Source organism: Phalacrocorax aristotelis, chromosome 2, assembly GCF_949628215.1.
Source record: "Phalacrocorax aristotelis chromosome 2, bGulAri2.1, whole genome shotgun sequence".
In the NCBI taxonomy this organism is placed as follows: Eukaryota; Metazoa; Chordata; class Aves; order Suliformes; family Phalacrocoracidae; genus Phalacrocorax; species Phalacrocorax aristotelis.
Window position 1 is genome coordinate 71,602,691 of NC_134277.1, and position 23,562 is coordinate 71,626,252.

Genomic DNA, 23,562 nt, shown 5'->3' on the forward strand with positions numbered 1-23,562 from the left:
TTAAGTATTAATTTTAGCTTTATTTTGTGTGTACATTTGTACATTTCAATAAGGTTCACAAAATGTAAAACTTTTGCTATCAGAGTATTTCATACAGAGATCAATGCATAGCTTTATGATTACTTCTCTATAAGCACATGCAATAAACTATTGAAAGTTTATGAAAATATTTTAATGGAAACTTCTAATCAAGTGAGCATGAGAAATCGTATTTGGCTTGTAAATTCTGTCTATATGCAACTATGAAACTTTTCCTATCGCAAAAAAAGGTAAAATCTACTTAAAGGCTCTTGAAATCTTACAATTGGACAAGTGTTCCACTGAGCCTCCATTCTAAATCATGGAAGCGGAAATTGTGCAGAAAAAGGTTTTACTTTAAATAATTGTCCAACTGTTATTGCTGCTTTTTCAAGGAACCTGAAAGCATACAATGAAAACTTAGAAATAAACAAACAGCCAAATGGACATATTAAGATCATTACTGTAATTAAAATGCAAAAGTTAACTATAAAAGTTTCTCAAAATGTTGTGGGTTTTTTTTTTTTTATATGTACATACAGAACTGTACACAAACAGGGAAATAAAAAAGTTGCTTAAAATATGAAAGATAATAGTATACAGTATTTACAGCTTAAATGTCACCCATTAAAGTACTATTTTTTTTTAATTGGAGCTAAACTGTTACATGAACATGCAGTACATCCACAACTCAAAATGAATACCTTTTTTGCAGTATAACACAGTCCTGTACAAAGCATAAAGCAACGATATGCTAAAATCACTCTTCTCTATCACTCTTCTTGTTACCTTTGAGCTTCGTAACAATGCCTAGGTCAAGATCCTTTAGCTTAGGTAACTTCATCAAATGAAAATATGAACATTTATTTCTAATACAAATTTGCAGAATACATTCTACCCACAAGACACTTTATGGAGAGAAATTATGCTGCATTTTGTATGATCTGTTGTTCAAGTCATGCTTGATGAAAAACAGTATTGAGGGCACAATTTTGTCAGCTGACTCATGGATACTTTTTGCCTTTTTCTTATTTAAAGATTTTTCAAGTTCCCTTTTCCCTCTCCTCATTTGCTCAGCCAAATCCAAATGGTTATAATACTGATTGTATTTGTGAAGCTTATAGTACAACTGTTCTAGTTATCAATATAGATGTCAAATACTGTAGCCTTTTTTTAAGTGTAAAATAGGTATCTGTTCTTTAGCAGCTTCTGTAAGCATTTCTGAAGAATTGTGTGCTATTCAATATATTGCCACAGTCAAAAGTTTAGTTACATAAATACCTGACTATCCTCTAAAACCAAAAAATTTAAGGACCTTCAAAACTTCATTATCTGTATAAAAGTTAAGCACACTTCAAACAGTAAAAACCTCCAGCCAAGTAATCTTAAAAAAGTTTTATGTTTTTAGCTCCAATGATCTCATCAATATACCTTATACTGATGGAGAATCCAGAAACAGATTTTACAATAGTGATATTAAATACCTGAATTAAACTTCAGAAGTTAGATCTCGAATCAAAATGAATGCCATTTTTATCAGTCAAGCATTATTTTACTGAAAATATCTCTTCAGTATTTACTTCGCCTTATAGGGTTGGGGTTGTTTTTTTTCAATTCACAAAAGCAGCATAAAAGGACATACTATCCATTCCCTTTACCATCTGACAAATCTTACTAGTATTCATGCAGTAACCTCTTAAAGCATTCAGTAACTACAAGATGAACAACTAGAAGTGGAAGAAAATGTGTGTTCCTGAAAGAAACTACTTCTCTAGGTCATTACTTTAGAGTATAATTGTTTTCATACCTGGGAGAATACCCCAAGCAGTAACAGGTCTTTGCAGACTTTGAGATATCTTTGTGATTACATCTCAACTTAATGCAGAAACTGATTTAAAGTATAACTCTAGGCACAACTGTGTGAAACAGCTGCTGTCAGGACACGATCCTTCTAACTTGAAAGGTATCAGATGGTATGTACTCAGGTTAAAGTCTACCTTCTACAATACCTCCATTTTCAAAGGCTGTGCAGTTAAGTACACAAACTAATGCAGCCCCGCTGAAGATTTCATTGCTGTAACAGAGAGAATACTTCTCCCACTGACCTTAAAGGTTATGGTGGTATGACCAAGGTGTGACCAAAAATTTGACTTTTAACCCAACACAGATTTTCAGCTGTGTCAAATTCATCTCTACATAACAAACACTTAGGCCTTCTGAAGTAACAGCTGAGGATTTAAACAGTCATTTCACCTTGAGCTGCTCCCAATCTAGAGGTTTTTTTTTAAAAAAAAAGACAAACCAAACCACACACTTCAAAAGGTATTCTGTCAATATGCTGATAGTTGTATGTTAAATTCTCATAACACTCAAATAAAGTTATGTTCTAGCATTTATATGTATGAGGCATGGCATTATAATTTATGACAAAATTGAGAATTTCATTTGATCTCAAATTGCTTGGAATTAGATTAGGTTGCAGTTGTCATACTAAAAACCAATCTCCACATTTTTCCCCTTAACTTAAATACACATGATGAAAAAAAATTATTTCCCAAAACAGAAGTGTAACTGAGAACATTCTCATGTTCACAGCTCTTTTTCTAAGCCTTAGAGTCACATATTTTTTTTTTTTACTTCCCTAACCAATTCATCCACACTTTGTTATGCCTAGGAATACTATTATGTCTCTGAAGAAGACAATTAATCTCTTATGTGGAATTATACATGTGTGATGTTGAATGGCTACATACAAAACGATGCAGCTTAATATACTCATGATATTCAGATGATTCGGATAGTCTGATGATTCAGATTTCATGCAGGAAAGGCGTTATTAAAGTACATTTAGTGCATTAGATGCATAAGTTTAAACAAAATAACAATTAAATCAGTTCTTACAAGTTATTAGAGCTTAGACTCCATTACAGCTTCAGCTCAAGTGGCACTATATATGCCTCCCCAATAGAATAAAATAGAAATTATAACAAAAAAAAAAACACAAACAAACCAATAAACCAATGTGCAGTACATTGAAGAGGGAGTACTATTTCCTAATAAAAAAAGTGTACCTCAGAAATATAAAGCTACATTACACAAAATCAGGACTACTCTCTTTGGTCCATGTTGAATGTTCAAAAACTAGTTAAATTATTGACTTCTTTAAAAGAAAAACACCTGTCAATAGCAAACTACAAATGGTATCGCTAGTCATGGTTCATAGATTAGTTTCATAACCTCAGAATAACCCACAAAATTAAAGCAAATAATTATTTTTAAGATTTTTTTTTCCTTCAATATAACTGGGTTTTTTGAGTCAAAAGAAAGTTTTTTGATCATATTGGCAAATTGGAAGTGTGTGGAACCTTTAACAGCAGCAGCTTTTAACAAAGCAGCAGAAGCTTCTTCACATTAAATACTATATTCATTATTCCTCCCTCCTCTAAAGATGAAATTGTGTTGATGCATTATTTGTTCTTTACTAGAAATTATTCATTAACAATGCACAGAATGTGCCTAGTGATATAATGCAGAGACAGGTGGAGCTATTTGAAGATAGCGCTAGAAGATCCTGTGTGGACTTCTGAACAACACTGTATTGTCCAAAGGGAACTAGAGCGCCAACAGTGCCACTCACACAAGATATCTTAGTAGCCTAATAGCAAGGGGCGGGGGGAGGGAAGTATCTGAAGTACTTTTTCTTGGACAAGTTATTTCAACTGTTAATGTATGTAAGGTATAGGACACACCCAAAACCATCACTTATACATATATATACACACACGCACACACATATATGCATTCACTGCATTATGACTAGAGCACCTTATGTTTAACAATGCTGCTCCTAAGAATGTGGAATGAAACTTCAAAGTTTCACAGACATAAGGCCACTTAACACTTTCTTTCATTGCTGGAATTACTACACAGTAAGTTCATGCTATGATCAAAGAATATTTCATAGACAAGCTATCTGTCCTCATATATCCCTCACAGGAAATAGTTAAACAATTTTCTATCAAATACGTAACTTGGTTTCTGCTAAGCCACTTAGGCATTACATTATCTGCCTATTCATTGTTGCCAGGCAATAATGCCATATAAAGTAGAGACAACTAAGCACTTAACATTTTAGAAGTGATTACAGTGATCTATGCAATAAAAATTATTTGGAGGAAGGTAACTTAACATCTGCAAAGATGCCTTGGCAAGGGAGGAAAGTTACAATGGCAACAATTTCATTGGCACTGCAATTAAAATGAAGAGTGAAGCTCATTGACAGAAGTTTTGTATATGCATTTCATAAGTTCACAGCAGTCTGTTATAGTTTAACTTAGTGAAAGACAGCAAGCCACTGATCAGTGGTAGTGTAATAGCCCCATACAATAAACAAGAATCGAGGTGCTCAACAAATTTGGAAACCGGGAAAAAGTTCAAGTGTGAGATAAAGTCATGAGACAATCCCAATTACTGAATACAGTGCTTCTTGAAACTGTTTGGATACAGACAAGAATTTCCAGGTTGTCAAACGGAAATGTTTTAGTGTCTGTTGAGTAAGACATTATATCAGATAACCAAATTAATTAGAAAGAGCAAAACCAGAACAAGAATGAAGATATGGTTGTGTTTTGTTTTTAAATCCTTTCCCCTAAAAATATATGTAACAAGGCACATTAGAAAAAATATCTTCAATTATTTTATTAATCAATTTGACTTAAATACCTGAAACCAGTTTTGTCATAATTTAAGACAATGGGGAGAAGTTTAAATTGCCTTTTATGGATGCAATAATTTCACTGTCTAAAGTGCAACAATTGTTATGCCAAAAAGTATCGACAGAAAGTAAACCCACAAGACAAAATCCAAACCACGAAAAATAAATGTTTTTGAATACATTCGAAATAAGTATTCAGCCACATTTTAAAATGATTCAAAGCCAAAACATAACACTGAAAAGGTTTACAAACCTATATTTTACCTTGGTCCCTGCAAAGCCCCTAACTTTGTACATTTTCCAAGACCTAAATACTTTAAAAGAAAAAAATTAGCATCTTTAGCACTTTAAAAACGTTTGTGGAGTAAAATAAAAAGGCAGACAGGTTAATTATAATATTTTGAAGCACTAAGCAATACGGCTGGATTGTAAGTTATGTTTTAACCATATCTGTTTATCTGTGCAGTACGTGCCAATGGTTTCAACAGTCCTGAAAGTCTTTTTGACATCTTAATAGCAAAACCTTTGAGCAATTTATTCTTCCTGTCAGCATCAAAAGCTGACCGCTGAAAAGCATTCAGTTGAGAAAAGAGGTAAAAAGATTCCTTATTCCTCACACAGAACTTTGTGCCCTTTAAATTTTGCATTTCATAAATAATTAGGCTTAAAATTTCTATTCACTCCAAAACATTCACATTTAAGACATTTCACATGCACAACACTACTGTCCCTTTTAAACTAGAAAAGCACAAACTCTACTGAAAGCTAAGCATTTGAAAGTTCCAGCTATCTTAATCTTTCCAAGATACAAAGTGTTCAGAAACAAGGTAGTAAATACATTAAAAGTTTGGAAGTGGGGCAGCACTAGAGTATAGTAACTATTTTAAACTCAACATCTTTCTTCAGTAGAAAGCCATATTTTTTTATCCCATTCCATTTTTGTCATAGCTGTATTCTCTTAAAGTCTGCTATATTTGTGTGTTCTTTAAAAAAAATACATGTAGGGTTAAGAAACCTATCAGTGCTTAAATAAATATAGGGAGCTTATCTGCAACAAGTAGCCTTTCTGAGGCTTTCAGAAGGGTTGGTAACCATCTGTATGTTTAAGACAAAATAATGTCAAGGAAAGAATCAATTAAAGATTTGTTTGTGCATACGCAACAGATTGTACTTAGTAGCCCTCATACCGTCTCCTTAAACTACTGATTTCTGACAAGCTAAAACCATGAAAAAACAATGTGCTGAGCATCAGAAAACCACCACAAGCCACTCCACACATAGTGCTAATTACATCAGGGTTGCTAAAGCTGTGTTCTTAAACCTCATCAATATTCATCGACACTTCAAAAACACCTATTAGGTCTGTTTTAATGGTGAATAACAATAGTCAGTATTCAAGAGAGATTCTGCTAACACAAGAGTCAATTATCTTGCTATTTTACCTGAATTCAAGTAGAATGTATGCTCACAGCATTCTTCTGTAATTAGAATTTCAAAGCTTACCCAACCAACAGTTAAGAATTAAACTCCAAATTTGGCAGGTACAGCAATTTTCAGGAGTGTCCCTTTATTTTATGACAACACTGTTAGAACAATGCCAAGCATTAACCTGACTGGCGCTGTTCAAGGTGCTTTATCTCAACTTCACACACATGGGTTGCACCTTGCCTGTGACTGAGGCACAGAAGGCGCAGTGCAGAAGTACAACAGTTCAGACACTAGAGGACAGTCTGTTCATTTGACTGAACCTCTAGATTTCTAGTGCAGGTTCCACATAGCTTCCTTCCTCTTGCGCTAGAATTCAGGTTCTTAAGCTGGTGAATCCACTTTCAGGAAGCTTCTTTTCAGATTTCTTTACACCAGTTGATTTTTTTCCCCTTTACATAAGTCTCAAAGTGTTGCAAGAATTCTTGAAAATGAGATAATTAATGTCAGTACTGTCTGTCCAACACCAAAGACAAGAGCTTCTAAGGGAGCCATATTCTTTCCTGCTACTCTGTAAATTCCAGCTACTGCAGCACCTAAGAATCACAAGAAAAACAATGATCAAATCACAGAAATAAAGCCAAGGCTGAAATATGACAAATTGTTTACCATATCTACACATCAACTATTTATAGAACATTACCAAACACTGTATTACTTCATGGCATTACAGAATCACTAGTCTTACTTGTATTTTCCGAGTTATGAAAGTCCTTCAGGAATGGTTTTCCCAGATGAACCAGATTAACTTTTTCAATATCAGTTTGATTTAAGAAAATTGGATCTTGCTGTAGACATCCTCAATTTTTTTTACATTTTTGCCTTCTGCTAATTTTAAAAGGTAGCAAGAAATCCTTTAGAGATTGACCGAGTCCAAAGTGTGGTTTAATAGTGCTTGTATAGGCAGGGAGAAGAGAACAAGATTAAAACTGCTAGCGTCTACAAAGTAACTGTAAACACTTACACATCTAGCAGTTTCCTTTAATATTTCAATTGAAAAACCTGGTCATATTTTGTCAGTTTAGTTTTGACAAACTACTGAATTGTTAACAGTTGTTAGTAAATCAAAAACATGAGAAAGATCCAAGTACTGCGTTATTATCCATGAATGCGTATAGAGGAAACTTCTAGCCAATATGATTAGATTTTGAGGTATAACATTTTAAAAAGAGACCATATCTTTCCTGAACAGTTGTGTGCAAATTTCCATTTAAAGTGTATCATCAAATGGCCAGCCTAAATCAGAAGCAAAACACTGCACTGTAAACAAAGCCAGGTGCTACTAACTCCCTTCTACTGTCTTTCACATGCTGAATTTATCACGTGTATTTGAAGAACGAAAGTCAGAGCAAACGGATAGCTGTGATGTCTTGGAGCAAATGAGGAATAATATTTTCTGCTCAAAAAATTCTGAGGCTTTTAAGGATACAGAAATGTTCATTCAAAAAAAATACAGGCTTTTATACAGCTGTGTCCATATGTAAAACTTTTACTCAACCCAACCTTCAAAAGTTCACCTAGAACAAAGTTTTTTTCTAATGCTTTCTGAACTAATATTTTCTATATTTCTTTGCCTAAAGAACAAACATTAGGTATATTGCCCTTTATTTCAGAATTAATGCATTTTTCCTGAAGACCAAAACCCAAAACTTATAGACTTTCAGTATGTATGGTCTCAGATGCTATCTAGTTTTAATTAAATGCTTTCAGGGATAACAGAGGCTTTTTCAAGGCAAAGAAATCTGACAAGCCATCACCATTTTTAAGTAATAGGCAAGAGTTAAAAAATTTGGAATTTTCTTGGTTGTGCACAGCCACTAACAGGAACAATCTGCTGAAGTGATCAAAAACCCATTACTGACACAGAAATACATTAAGTCCCAATAGATTTTCTGAAAGTACAATCTGTATCTGAATATAATCGGATATCTTGAAAAAGTAATACCTCATTTTTACAAAAATAAATTAGGGAGAGTAGAATGCACTAGTAATTGTAGCCATAACAGTATTTATAAACACTATTAATCAGACTGTTATGTGAGTAAGTTTTGGGGGTTATTTTATTGGTGGTGTTTTTTGTGGTGGTGTGGTGTTTTGGTTTTTTTTTTTTTCCCCCCCCACGAGAAATATTCTGGAAAGCATATTTTGTCAGAAATATCTCACCAGAAAGCTAGCCTTATGGCATTTCACTCAGCTACCTTGCATAAGCTATTCTATTTGTTCCTGGACTATCTGCCGTCAAAAACTGGAAGAGGTCCTTTAGACTGAACCCAGTACTAACATTAAAATTATTTTGGTGATTGAACTCTCAAAGTGAATTCGAATCAGCCAAATTGGGATACCAGAATTTGACGCTATTAGTTGATCAATAACAGAAATTGTTGGCTTCTTAAAAAACACTGAGATATTCTGGAAAATGTCAGTAACAGAACCATAAAAATTTGGTAGTTTGATAATTATGTATTTATACTCAAATGACAGTGTGCAACACAACCTGTAATACATAGCACAATTGGTATAAAGCCAAAGTATACTACAATAGGCTGCCAATGAGGGAAATGAGACTATGTCACGAAAAAGGAGTGTACTTGGGGAGAGGAGGAAGAACAGACCTCTCTGCATGAAATATAGCTAAAATCCTTGCCTCAAACTGCCTGTCATTTATCTGGTCTTGGTTTGGGTGGGTTCAGTTGGTTTGGATTTTGGGATTGGTTGGCTTGGGTTTGGGGTTTTTGTTTGGGGTGGGTTTGTGTTGTTTGTTTGGTTGGTTTTTTTTTTTGGGGGGGGGGGGGAAGGACACAGGACAGGGATGGGGGACACAACGGGACGGACACAACACCAGTAAGTATCCACTGCTGTTTAGTAAGTTGCTTATACCTTTTTTTATAACCATTAAGGTCTGTGATATTTCAAAGCCGAGAAAGTGAGGGGTTTCCTGCTTTTCTATATGCTGGTAAAAATATCCCAAAAGGACAGAAAGTCTGAAAGATCTACCTGAGCAAAATTAAACTTACATTATTTAATGATCTATACTGCATTCATTCACCTACACAAGTGATGCAGAGGACTAGAATTACAAAATGGAAACTTGGAAACTGAAGTCATTTTACTATTTCAATTGCTTAAGCATTGGACCAGGCATAGCCAAACAATTAAATACTTCCACTTGCATCCTAGTTTACAGCACAATAGCTATTAAAAATCTTCTCTTTAATGTTTATCACTGTAATTAGTCTTCAGAAGCTCCCCACAGAATCTTTCAGTATGAAACAACCCAGTGCTATCTAGAAACAAAAATACCTGAAAGTAAAAGTATTTAGTTAACCAAACTGCAATGCTCTGCTCAATACCTTTGGGAGCAGTATAACAAGTCTACAGTCTAAGCTTGGAGAAATTCTCAGGTCAATTTACACATAAACAGTACTGCTTACTTGTTAAAAGTTTTGACCTGTAAAATTGGATGCCAAAGATACAACTGTGTTGCTCCTCTTTTTATGTATAGATAAAAGACAAAGTACTTTCATTTGAAAAACACTGAACCTGAACATTCCACACCACAGAGTACTGTAAAAGTCTCTGCTTGGATAGCCCAGCATCACATTTCCTATATTCTGTCCTTCAGAAATGCTCATGAATGATTGACCTGTAACACGGCCAGTGCCATTGTAATCATAGGACAAAAATCAGCATAACATGTAACATAAGGCACTCAGCTGGTTCCACCTCACCTTAGCAAAAGAAAAAAAAAAGTAAAATTAGACCAAACTATACTGTGTTAAATTCTAGGAAATTCTAGACTGAAAAATATATAGCAATTAAAAACCTCTTGAGGAAAGTCTTAACGGAACTTTTAATGAAATCTGCATTTTTATTTAACCTTGAAAACCAACAGGCAAGAAATCCAGTAGCAACAAGAAATAATATGGCACAAATCATCCATGGATGTGTTCCAAGCTGAAGTGATACCACTATTCTGACAATCTGGGCAGTTCATAGAAAAATGGGAATGAAAGGCAGCAAGGCTTGCCTACACGTTAGGACTGTATGATGGTCGTTAGATTTACAGTTCCTTACCCTCAAAGACCTTTCAAGTTAGATCACCTTGTCAACAACACTGAGGATATCTGGGCAGAAACCACTGCTCAGGTTATGTAGGCTCCATTCAATCCATTAATTTTAATGTTGGGAACTCTTTACCAGCACTGTTTCAGACAATGGAACACAAGCTTCTTTCTTGTGGAAAATAATATTTACTATTATTTCTCCCCTCCCTCCCCCAAATAGAAAACTCACCATGCTCCTGTTTGCTTAGCATAGCTATTGTAGTCTATTTATAAGTTAAAGTAGCTGGATATGATAAAGCCAAAGATTGAATAAAGTGTCCGACTGATCTTATGGTATATATTTCAGTATTGACACAGGTAACAGTTTCTTATGGAAGATGGAAAAAACAGTATATGATAGCAATAAATCCAGATAAAAACATCTAAGCAGCATTTCCTCAAAATGATCTTAGCAACATCACTCGTGTGCCATATTTGGTCAGGTGTAACACTTATGTAGTAAAGTGCACAAAACACTCTTGCTTGCTGCAATGGTTTAATGACAGGTATAGGTTTTAAGTGTAGCTGTAATCCTTTCAGCATGCTGCTTTAACAGAAAAATGGTTAGCATCTTACCTGTGGATAAAACACCAAGAAATGAAAAAAGTAACACTTATCTTGAGTTGAGGCATTAGACTAACACCATAACAAACTCTGCAACAGGTGCCCTTGACAGAGAGCATTTTACCTAGAACAGCACAGTTCCTCCAAATGGGGGGTGTGTGTGTGTGTGGGTGAAGTCTAAAGCCCTTTTTCTCTTTCTTCCCTACCCCAAATAAATTAGAAAGTAGCATCATGGCCAAGCCAAGACTGGCAAGTTTTTAAATCCATGAGGCAAGCATAACTTCTCCAAACAAACAGAATGGATTTTCTTAGCTGTAAATCACTACCTACATTGCACTTTTATCTCTTTTAAGAGCAACATCCTATCCAGGCACAATTTAAAAGCCTCCAGCAGGTCCAAGGAAATGAGCAGGAAGTCAGCCTTGCAACCAATGGAACCAGGACCTCATTTCCAAGAGAAACTTGTGGCTTTAAGGGTACTAAGAGGTGATCTTGATCAGAGACCTCTGACAAAAAAAGATCTGCAACAAGTAGGATGGGACTGCTCTTCCTGATCCCGAAGAGATATTACCTGCTGAGCATACACCTTTTGAATAGCTTGATACCCAATGTTTCCAAAATGAAAGAGTAGGATGATTTCTGCACTCTGAGAATTTTTAGTAGTTTTATCTTTACATAATAGGAGAGCAACTCAGCGGTCATTATTATTAGGATAGCTATGTAACTAAGGCAAAATCCTTAACAAATAACAAATCACCAAGAAAAAAAAGTTTTTTCTTTTTAGAAGATAGATGTGAAGTAAGAAAGAAAAAAAAAAAAAAAAAAGAGACAGACTTACTGGTTATCATTGCTCCAGTTACAGAGCCCAGAAATCCAACGCTGACCACAATGACAGAGATCAGCCTCCCCTGCCTATGCCTCTGCAGCATCACAAACATTAATACTCCCACAGCACCATGGACAAAGAGAGAGGAGAAGAGAGCCCAGAGGAAAACCCAGTACCACATCTCTGAAAGAAAGCAGTCAAATAAAGCATTAATATTTCTGAGACAAGAACTTTAAGTAAGAAACTTTAAAACATTGCATACGATCAACAGTAAGAGAAAAGCAATACTGATTTCCATCTTAAAAGGAATCAATGTGACAACATCAGCATATGCTCAAGACACTTTCCCCTTTTAGCAGTCTATCATAAAGGAATAACCCAATTATGATAAAAGAATTATAAAAACAATTCTGACACAATTCTTAATTCAGATTAATTATTACAAGTAGCCCATCATTCTTTTAATGGTTTCTTGAAACATTAATTGCAATTTCTTACCAGGTATTGTAACTACTCTTGCAGAACAAAATATTCTCTGAAACACTGAACCAGGAAAAAGTCAAGATTTTTTTTTTTTTTTTCGTTTGTTTGGAGGGATTTTGTATGGTTTGGGGTTTTTTGTGTTTGTTTTGTGTACAAGAGACAGCATCAGGTAACATCAAATGGGAAAGCTGAGATTAAAGACTTCAGTTTATCTACCTAGGAGCTGTAATAAGAGTATTCCATTGAATTAGCTTCAAAGGCACAAATAGAAACACTAAAATTTTAACATGAAATTTTAATTAATAATTATTTTTTAATTTGCTTCTAATTGGTTAGCACAGAACATCATAGAGACAGGTAGTCACTATTATTTAAATTACTAAGCAAGGACAAGAGATCATGAGAATGTGTGGAGTATAAGCATTTCTCTGAAGAATGGCAGACATGGTCACTACCTTCAAAGAAAAGAGCAGGCAAAGGGTGGGGAAATACAAAAGGAAAAATATTTTCTACATCCACTACAGCAGGTATACATGCTCATTTACTTATACATAATATATGAATATATATTCAAACTGGGGCACATTTTCCTGATTGACATAATTCCACAAAACTGTCATTAATTCAGAGGTTTTGCTGCAGTTCCCCCTAAAAAAACCCAAACAAAAAAACCCAAACAGCTTCCTTACAACAGCAGAATGCTTACTGTTTAAGGTGAGCCTGTATTATTGCAGTTCGACACACATCAGCCATTTGAGCAGAAATATGACCCAATTAGGTAACTTAAAAATACTTAGCAGTTCAAACAAAACATACTGTGAAAGGATGCTGAGAAAGAATGGTTGTTACACAACCACCACAGTCCTTTGAGTCCAATGTCAATATTTTATATGTACCCACGGCACAGAGTTTAAGCTTTTTCCTTTAGCAGTACTTTGAGAGTAGACTCAACCCCTCACCTTTCTCAAGGGCATAAAAGGCAAAACTATATCATAGGACTTACAACTCCTCTAAATTTTGGTAACCAAAAGGCTCTCTTAAGAGAGCAGCAGGGAAGGTGGGTGGTAAATCTACATTCAATTAATGCTTCAGCTGTAGTTCAAGATGTAACTTTTCTTTCTGAATACTTGGATATATGCATACATACACCAAGGGTGACTCCAAGCGCTCTCCTCAGATCCTCCATCCCTTCACCCCAGCCCAAAGTTGGGTCTCAAATTCTTTGCAAAAGGATAATGACCATAGTAGTGTTCCACTAAATGTCTCATCTTTCTCAGAAGCTATGCTGACATAACAGTGGCAAGAGTGCCAAGTAGTCACTCTACAAATACCTGACAAACCCCCTAATAGTGAAGAAAGACTGATTGCTGATCTAATCTGCCATGGTCATGTATAGTTTGGGAAGGGAACCTCTCCTACAGTCCTAACAGGCCTTATCTGTTACTAACACATCTTAGGTGTTCCCATTGAGTTTTTTCTAGTGGAAGCAAATAAGCAAGGAGATTAGCCAAAAGACATATCAATAAAGAACCCAGCAGCCCTGCTAGACCTATGGTTTGACTATAGGGGAATAAGCCTTAGGGGATGGAAAAAAGTTTACTTCCCTGCAAACATAAATCACATACATCTTTCAGCAGGAAAACCCTGTCAGAAAAAAACAATGTCATTCTAGCATACATTAGTAAAGGTACCAGGGAAGACCCTTTCACTGAAAGATGTCACAAAACCAGACTCCTAACAGCTCAAAACACTATTCTGTCAAAATGATAACAACTAAGCTCCTGGGATTATCTGGGGGATCACCTCCTTGAGCACCAAGTAGACTGTTAGCAGATACTTAATATACTTTAGGTATGAACTGAGCAGACTATAGTTCAGCAATAGACTGAACAGGTCCTCAAGTCTAAACTGCTTTGGCAACACTGGCAGTGAAAAAACATAAGTTCTATATTCCACTTTACTATATGAACAACTACAAAGAACAAAAGTTAGAGAAAAGACCTCTAATATGGGAATTAAAATGTAGTAGCAAGAGCAAGCATTTCCTTGTTTGCAGATGCTTATCTCTGAAGACCTTCACTTCTAGAGGATATTATGTGTATATCTTTTAGTTCTCCACAGTAACGTGGTTGAGCCAACCTCCCACAGTTTCACGCTTCTCTGAATAAACTGGTGGCAGGTGAATGTGATGCCAAACACACCATTTCAAAAGATAATGTTCTTACACAGAAGAGAATGTTTTGCCTTGTTTGCCATTAAATACTATAGTGGAGATGCTACTTATTTTCTGGACACAGCACCCTTTCCTGCAATTAAGTCTCACACAATTTTCATACCACCCAGATTATAATGATATGCAAAATACTCAGTAAAAGAGATGCCTGGATCATCAGGACAGAGTGCTGACAATGTTCTTGACCCAAACTTTCATTTCTATTGACTAAGATGGATGCAAGAGATGAAACATCAACTAGCAGAGGCCCTCACTTTTTTTGGAATATTACTGAAGTTAACCTGATACCCCAGTATCAGGCTCTGAGAATACATATTTCAAATTTGCAGTTGAAGAAAACGCTTCGTTCTTATGTAAGGCTATGTGACCACTGCAGGTTTCCAAGGTTGCTAAACACTCCACAACTACACCAATGGTGTATTGATTAGTTCTTCCCATCAGTTCTTCCACAGTCTAACAACAAAATTCTGGAAGGTGTGCTGGCTGTTGTGGATACTGAATTCAGGCAGGTATCAAACAATTTCATAAAACTGCATCAGAATGAGACAAACTTGTCTCCATTTAACCTGAAGCCCAAGAACAGAAGACTCTATTTTAGGTGAGAGGGAACCTGCATTTACAGCTGCCTATTCAGCAGCCAGTTTTTCTGAAGCGAACGGCCAATATGTAGATACGCAATGGGGAGGAAATGCAAAGCTCCTGATACTGTCTCTTTGCAAATGTATCTGAGGGACAGTCCCAGGACACAGAAATCGGCACTTTCAGTCATTCTCTCCTAAAAATCCAATGCAGCTGAAAAGCTTGAAACTGGACCAGGAAAGCTTGTTGGAATCTGACTCTGTTAGACACAGCATTCCCGGTAATTCCCAAAGGGTTTACTAGGCACTGCATCACCTTTTAGGAAAAATCTGTGTTTGTGGTCATTGTCAACCCTCACCAGGTAGAAAAGGCACCTGATTTCCAGACTTATTAGGATCACAGTGTTTTTAAAAGAAAAGGAAAGATTGTGGGAAGGCTAACTACTCCCCTGTAACTAAGAAACCAAAAATACTTACAAACCATTACACAACAAAATAGCAGCATGGTGAACAACTATCTTAGGTCTTATTTACATTCCAATATATGTTCAAGGAAAATGAGCACCACCCCTCACTTTATATTTAGGGCAGGAGACATGAGAATAGAATCAGCCCCAAATGCCCTGTTGGATAAAGAAATATAAATTTGAGTTCTTTGGTACACACTTTCTTCTCCTGCTCTTTAAAAGCAACATGCATGTTGAATGCATTCAAAAGGAAATTAGAGAACAACCAGAAATATTCCTGGTTCCACACAAATACAGCTGTAGCATTTAAAGAAACCAGTTATAAACCACCACTTCACAGAGGCTTCGGTGTTTAAGTCAACAGCATTGTAAAGTCAGTGACACAAGAAATACAGGTAGTGTTACACCTACCTGCAATAATCCAGTATCCTGTTATAGATTATTCATAATAGCATATAATTTTGCCAAACTGACTGTAGACACTAAAACTTGTAGGTGTTCACTTCAGAAGGGTTGGAGCAGAAGGGGGTAGAGGGAGGGAACACCTTCATGTCCAGCTAAAGATAAGAGGACCAAAGGACCAAAACTTTGTTTATTTGGGAAGAAGGCAGGAGGGGGAAGTGACAGGTGTGAACAGGTTAGGGACATGGGCCTGTGACACTCTGATTTGCAGAAGGCAGGCAGCACGGTGAGGGACATAGGAAGCAGTTGAGAACTGGTTAATTGTCTGTATCCTGTAAGCAGGCAACTTACTTAGAGATCATTTTCTATTCAGAGTTGCTTTTTATTTGGGTAACTCCATCATGTACATGTGTCCTAGATTATCCACTCTCCACCAAGTTACATGTCTAAATTTGTTAAATGAAAGCAGCTGAAAAGCTTTTATTTACCAAGTTACTAGACAGTTATAAGCAGAGACTACAGGATTTTTGTCTTGTCCTCCCCCTCCCCTCACACATATTCTTGCTAAAGATTCTCACTTGGTGCAGCAAGAACAATATTTTAAAAGGGTAGGAAGAGAAAAAGTTTCCCTGAACTGAAAACAAAGTATAGTTCTGCCACTTTGTCTTGTGATTCGAACTCTTCTAGCATCTCCCCTCAATACCAAGGTACTTCTAATTTCCTAGAGATCCGTTATTTGCTTTTGCCTTTTTTTTTTTTTTGAATGTTTTGTATTAGCAAAGACTAGGCAATAATTCATATTGTTTCACCCTGATAAAAAGAAAAAGGAATAATCATACTCCTCAACAAATATTCTGGGACAATATCTTACCTAATTGTCATATGACAGTAGCATTTTAAAATCTAATATCAAAGAAAGAATTTGTTCACACAAAGCTTTTTAAACATTGATTTCAATCATATCTTTCTCTTGCAAAGGTGGCTTTTCTAGTGAGGGACTCAATGAAACACAGCATTTCCTGTAAAAAGTTACACAACATACAAAATTGGAGCCATTTATAATCATAATTTATGAACCTTTCATCACAGTCATCTTTGTCATGTTAAAGTAGTTAAAAAAATTGAAAGATCTAATTCAGAGGACTCTATCAATTGACTATTTCACATAATGTTTTCTGTCCTTCAGCTACAGACTACACATTTAGTAAGAGACTGCATATTTATTAGCAATTCTTCTGAATACAAAAATATTAGATTCCTGAGTAGGCATCATCCACTTTGTTAAATCACCACCTCAGTCCTAGAAGCTGAAACAGGACGAGTCTCTTTCAAGCACATTCCATAGGAAAGGCAGGAAGTCATCCTTTCTTATCCTCCTTTATTTTTCCTTTTCATGCCTGGTAGTTCAACACACTCACTTATTTACCCCTGCTCCTTAATTAGGCCAGTGATGAAGACAGTTAAGCTGTTTAACATGGATGGACAGGGTAAGGAGGATAGCCAACCTTTTAAGCAAACTGGAAGAGACTTCAAGCTGCGTAAACCTAGAAAACAACTTTGTCATTCTTATCCTGACAGGTTGAGGGCAAAGCACTTAATACACAGGAACTTCTGAGTGGAAGAGTTCAAGGTTCACTAAAATTCAGCATCACTCAACTACAGAATCATGATGAGAGATGACCCTCAGAAAGAAGCGCGCTAGAATAACAATGAAGGAAGCAAAGAATTTGTTGAGGATAATACTGAGAGATGCCACTAGAAAATAGAGAAAGAGAACACAGACCTCTGAGCAAACTGTCAAGACTGCTTGTTCAAAAATAACCAAGTAGTTGAAAGATCTGCAGTACCTGTAAGGAGGAGGAAGTGAGACTGAAGTGTCTTAAGAACATGCTGGTACAGAAACTGTTTATGTTCTATATGCTGATTCATACTTTGAGTTATAAACTTACCTACATGATAATCGTTGCTACCTCAAAAAAGCATGCTATCAAAAAACCTCAGTCTGTGTAGCTATACTAATGAGCTCTCCCTTTTGATGATGAGCTGCACATATGGAGTACTTTGCTGGTATGGTAATAATGATTTAGTTTTATCTGACAGAGAGCTCCAAATGCTAACCTAGCCTCAGTTTATTTAGTCATGTATTCATAACACTAACCTAAAGAGCCATGAATGAAATAAAACTTTAGAAAAACCTCCCAGCTTCCTTTATTTGACCCCAAGAAAGTTTCAGAGTTTACTTTCAGTGCATCCAAATTACTTTAAGTAGCCAAAACACTATTTGTATCAAAACTCCATAGTTGCTGAAGGAATGCACTGACAAGGAACAAGGATAGATCCAGCACTTACTAGCTTACAAGCACAGCGACATCCAGTCTGTAGCACAGAAGCCACAGCTCTTCTAATAAGGACAACCAAGATCCACTTCTCAGGTTTATTTAAAATTCTTGGCGCTTAAACTGAAGACAAGATTTAAGATAGTGATTATGTTCCTTTCCACTGGTTTTACTTGGGCTCAAATAACTTGTAATTCATGTCCTATCACTCCAGTTTTAGAGCACTTCTTTGTTAATTTAGTTATTTATACATACCATAGATACACTATTCTTATGTACTACATATATATACACATTATACATATCATATTGGTGTAGGCATACACAGCCTTAAAGATTAAACTTGAGATTAGAAAAAGAGTTTTTGAAGTGTGCTACACTTCAGAATAACCTTCATATCACTTCCAACTTATCAAAACTTGAAGTTGCATTCCATCAACAGCGTTATCTTAGGCAAATAAAAAAATTCAAAGTCAGCACGCAAGTATATAAATGCTAACGTTTTCAGATATTATCTATGTATATGAACATGCTGTCCTACTGCCACTCAGCTTCAGTAAATATGGAGTACTTCCTTAGTCCTTCATCTTCAGCAGTTTTCTTTTCCACTAGTCCTTAGCTTGTTTTGCACGATGAATAATGATTGCCTACAATTTCATAAATCAAGACTGATTACTCCGAAAGAAAGTATCTCTTGAGATTCTAATCTATGTACCCAGCCTACTGCTATCAGCTACAGAGTTGAGTCAAGCAGTATCTGTGCTGTGAATACAAAAATACAAATTTAAGTCAACAAGGTAGCATGTGTTGAAATTTGAATTAAGAAACTGTATAATGTTATACTCCTGCAGACTTAGAAACTCTAAGCACTCAAATTAAGAAATGCCAGTATATTATACCTGCAAATGTGACTCAGCTCCTTATATGTTACAGTATTTTCCTTCACCACTGGGTCCTTTCCTTAATTATTTTATTAACTGGTGTTCTTGAAGTTATCAGAACTATACAGTCAAACTGTTGTTTGGAGATGCTAACATTTTTGCTGCATTAAGTGGAAGAGAAGCACTTGCTGAAGAGCATTTAAATCAAATTAAGAACTAGTCCTCTCAAGTTACAGGACAGGGGATGAAGATATAATCCAGACAATCAGGGACTGATGATTACAGGATGAAGCTTAGGAAAAAAAATGTAACAGACAAGGAGCTTCTATGCAACACCCATAATCTCTAATACATGTTCATTTTCAAAAAAGCAGGAGATATTACTGTCTGGCACTTCAAAATGATAGACTTTTTTCAAAGTATATAAAACCAGTTGCGGAGTCTTGAGCTTATCACTTAGGGGCACTGGGGGTGTGCAGAGAAGGAAGATGATTGACTTTAGAAGTCATACAGTACAACACAAGTTTGTGGGGTTTGGTTTCAGCTTTTGGTTTTTTTTCTGTTTGGTTTTGGTGTTGGGTTTTTTTTTTGTAAACTCCCTGCATGCAGCAGCACAGAGAAGACAACATTATCCCCCTACCTCCTCTGTGACAAATACAAAATGCATTCAGAGCAGAAGCTTACACCTTTGGAAGACGCAATAACTTGGACCTTAAGCTTAAATCTTTGGAACATGCAATAACCAGACATAAACAAAAAAAACCATAGACATTGGTCACAGAAGAATAGAAATATTGCTACATTATTTGTTGTGGAGGTAGCTTTCAAACATAAATATTTACTTTAAATGGCACTCAGACTGGGATTTTTTTTTTTTTCAGTTCACATTCAGCTGATATCTGACTTGTTCTATTAAACCCTGACCTACCACTAACTCTAAAACACAACCAGTCCATGTAAAGGCACTGTTCTTGGGATTTGCTGTAGGAGGTAAAACAGGGAGAGGTAAAAGCCTCCCCTCCCATGGTTACTAGACCCTTAACTTCCACCATTTACAGTAACACTCCCCTTCCCCCAAGTGAAGGCAGGAAGATACAAAGCAAAGTACATGACATTGGTGGGCCAAGGTTCAGCTACAAAGAACAGTGCTTGCAGCTTTGGCTGTCACAGGGTGTGATGTGGATGTGGCAGGAATGAAACTGTCTGTGGTCTCCTGGGTATTTTGGACCATATATGAAAGACGTGATTTTTTTCTTTTAATATTGAACCTGAATCAGATATATGGTATAAAAATAATGGTTCATCTTCTCATTAAGGGGGGAAAAACCACCCAAATTAAACCATTAAGGTTCGAAGCACTTACTAGTTTAGGCTGGAGTTCATATCAGGTCCCTCATGAAAGTTTTGGAAAATTAATGTTTGTTTTTTTAAGAAGGAGATGAGACTGCTGATAAAACTCTACAACTTTGTGCAAATATAATCAATATTTATATAAAGAAGATAAGTTTTTACTGTGCAACTTCAAAGCCTAGCCCAGATCACAATTTTAAGTCCAAAAATAAACACAAAGCAGTCTTGTTTACATCTACATTTGGTAAATATTTTAGGAAGGGTTTATGTAAGTTTAGTAACAGCTATTTGATAATATCAGGTATTAAAAACAATCTCCTAAAATATAATGAGTAACAGTGTATCTTATACAGAAGATTTTAAATCCAGTGAAAGTTATTAACTGTTGACAGTCCATAAGAACGTTCAGTGCAACAGGTTATAGCTCTAAGGACACCCTACATAAAAGCACTAATTCAGAAACTGTAGCGCAACTGACACTGACATTCTCCAACAACACTACGACAGATAGTTGTTTTTCATATTAAGAAAAACTATTCCACATTAAAAACACCTTGCGCAACCCCTCAGTATATTGCAAAAGCACTGAGAAACAAACTCTTTCACTTACTTAACACTCAGCACTGAATTTCGTAAAAAAGTTTATGTTGCAGAACACTTTAATAAGAAAAACTTTATAGAGGATGTCTGGCATGAAGAAAAGTTAAATCCATAGTTAACTTTTTCCTTTAAGAGTACAAATTGTATTTTTATACAATACCACACTAATACCTGTAAAATTTAATAATCAGAAACACATCTTTTAAAGTTCATAAATCAAATTTTTAAAATCTGCATAAGCTTTTTATTACATTAAAAAGTATCCTGGAAGTTAAAAAGAACATGATAGATAATAACACCTAAGCTGATCACTTCTGTTTGCTACAGCTTCAGTTACACCTCTATTTCCATCATAATTCTTCCACCTTGAATAGATTTAGAAAAAAAATAATCAATCATTCCTACAGAAGGGGAAAAAGATGGCATAAGGCTCATAAACATTAGAAACACATCCTTTTTACTCAAGATTGCCCGCTAATATGTCACCACCTGATATAACCCTACACAAAGCAGGCAGAATTTACTCAGTAACATTTCTGCTAGACACCAAATCCCTCCTTATTCAGAGCTAGAAGCTTACACTTTTCTTTAGACTCGGACAGAATAGGAAATCAGAAGATACACCTCTCCGCTCCACACTTTGGGTCTCACAGCAGTCCACACCTATTTTTCAGCATGAGATTGAGCATAAAAAAGACAGTTCTTGCCAAAGGTAGCTAAAGCTCCCCTCTAACAGAGGGGGGAGACCTGTCTCCACCTTGGCTCACAGAACTTTTTCAGAACAGCTCAGTCTTTAAGAATCCCTGAAGCTTAAGATGATGTCTACTTGTCAGCAAACACCTGCCACTCATTGTACAGGGGCACACTGTGGGTGGATGGAGAAGAAAATCCCTGCTTCTCACATTCATTTCTCTGGGTGGTTTTTTTGTTTGGTTGGTTTTTATAGCTTTCTGTCAAATGCCAATGAGCATAATCCACAAAAAACCCCACCCCACTCCCTCATACTCTAGCCTTACACACACACATTCACACGCACTTTCTACAACCCCCTTACTCACACACAGGTACCTATCGCTTTGCTCCGGTACACATACCCTATGCCATTAGCCTTTTATTATATGCTTACAGAAGCGAGCGAACACATTCACATCATCAGCTCCTTTACTCAAGCAGTCGTACCAGCTCTCAGGCGCACACACCAGTCCTCCCTGCGCGTTTCCCCGGACACGCCAACCCCACACCCAAACCCTCCACGCACACATTACACGCACACTCAGGACCACGAACGCCAGCTCTCCCCGCGTGTATGCAACACGCAGGGAGACCACCCTCAGCCTTACACGCTGGTCCGACACCCACGTCCTCCATTGTGCGCCGCGGGGGCTGGCTCCCCCGCCACGGAGCGGCTTCCCCCGGCTCCCACACTCGCCCACCTACACGCGGGAGTGCCACACGCAACCCCACACCACTCCGCACCCCAGCCACGCCATCGGCCCGCAGCTCGCCCCCACGCGTGTGCCATAGCCGCCCCCACGCCCACGCCCCGCCACCCGGTTACCGGTGAGGTTGCGGAGGACGGTGCCGTGCGCCCACAGGCTCAGCACTTGCTGCACCGACAGGTTGATCATGGAGTTATCTCCCGCTTCCACCTTCATCCTGGCGGGTGGTCCGGCGGCCTCTCCTCAGCCGGGCGGGGGGACGGGCGGCAGCGGCGGCCTGACGGCTGGGAGGCCGGACGCCTCTCGCCGCCGGACGGCGGGGCGAGAGGGCTGCGGCGGCGGCGAGGAGCAAGAGGGCGAGGAGGCGGCGAAGGGGCCTCCGCGCCGCGGGGGAGACATCGAGGACGGAGAGGGGGAGATGGCGGCCACGGGGCGGGGGGAGATGGCGGCCGGGCCCGGCCACCGGCGCTTCCCCGCGGCTCAGGGGCAGGGCGGGGCAGCCCGGAGGTACGAGCCTGTGGCGGTGACCGACGACAAGGCCCACGCCGACCCCGTCGCCGCCTCCTTCTCCAACAGTAACGGTCGCAGCCGCCGCCACCTCGCCAACGGCATCGTCACTCCGGTCACCGGCGCCACCGGGAGCAGGGGCGGGGCGGCCACACCCGCCCGCGCGCCGCGAGACACCGGCTGTCGCCGGGGTGGGTGGGCGGGCGTGGGGAACGCGTAGGAGGGGCGCGCGTGGAAGGGGCAGGGTCCTGGTGACCGTTAAGTAGCGCACGAGGCGCGCACCTCTCCCCCGATTGGCCCTCGCTATAGGGACGGGCTCACCCCACGTGCCGGTGGCACCGCCCCCCTCCCCCCCCCCCCATCCACCCGGCGGCTCGTGCCGTTCCCGCCGTTGCGTGGCTGTGCTGCCCCCACGGTGTCCCCTCAGCCGCCGGCGGGCGGGAGCGACCGGCGCACGGCGTGCCGTGTCCGGGAACAGAAAGGACAGTGGTGGCGGCGAGCTGAGGAGGCAGCACCGAGCCGTGAGCGCCGGGGGGGTGGGGCGGGGCCGGGCGGGACAGGCAGGTTCCGCGCGCA

General features: G+C 38.2%; 1 protein-coding gene across 1 annotated transcript; it reads right to left on the reverse strand.

The window, feature by feature from the left end:
- TMEM170B (transmembrane protein 170B) lies at positions 1-23,212 on the reverse strand. The gene is made up of 3 exons (XM_075084058.1): positions 22,599-23,212; positions 11,723-11,893; positions 1-6,753 (listed from the first exon to the last, which is right to left on the reverse strand). The coding sequence occupies exons 1-3, from the start codon at positions 22,693-22,695 to the stop codon at positions 6,623-6,625; spliced, it is 399 nt and encodes a 132-aa protein (XP_074940159.1). The 5' UTR covers positions 22,696-23,212; the 3' UTR covers positions 1-6,622.
- Positions 23,213-23,562: the final 350 nt, after the last annotated feature.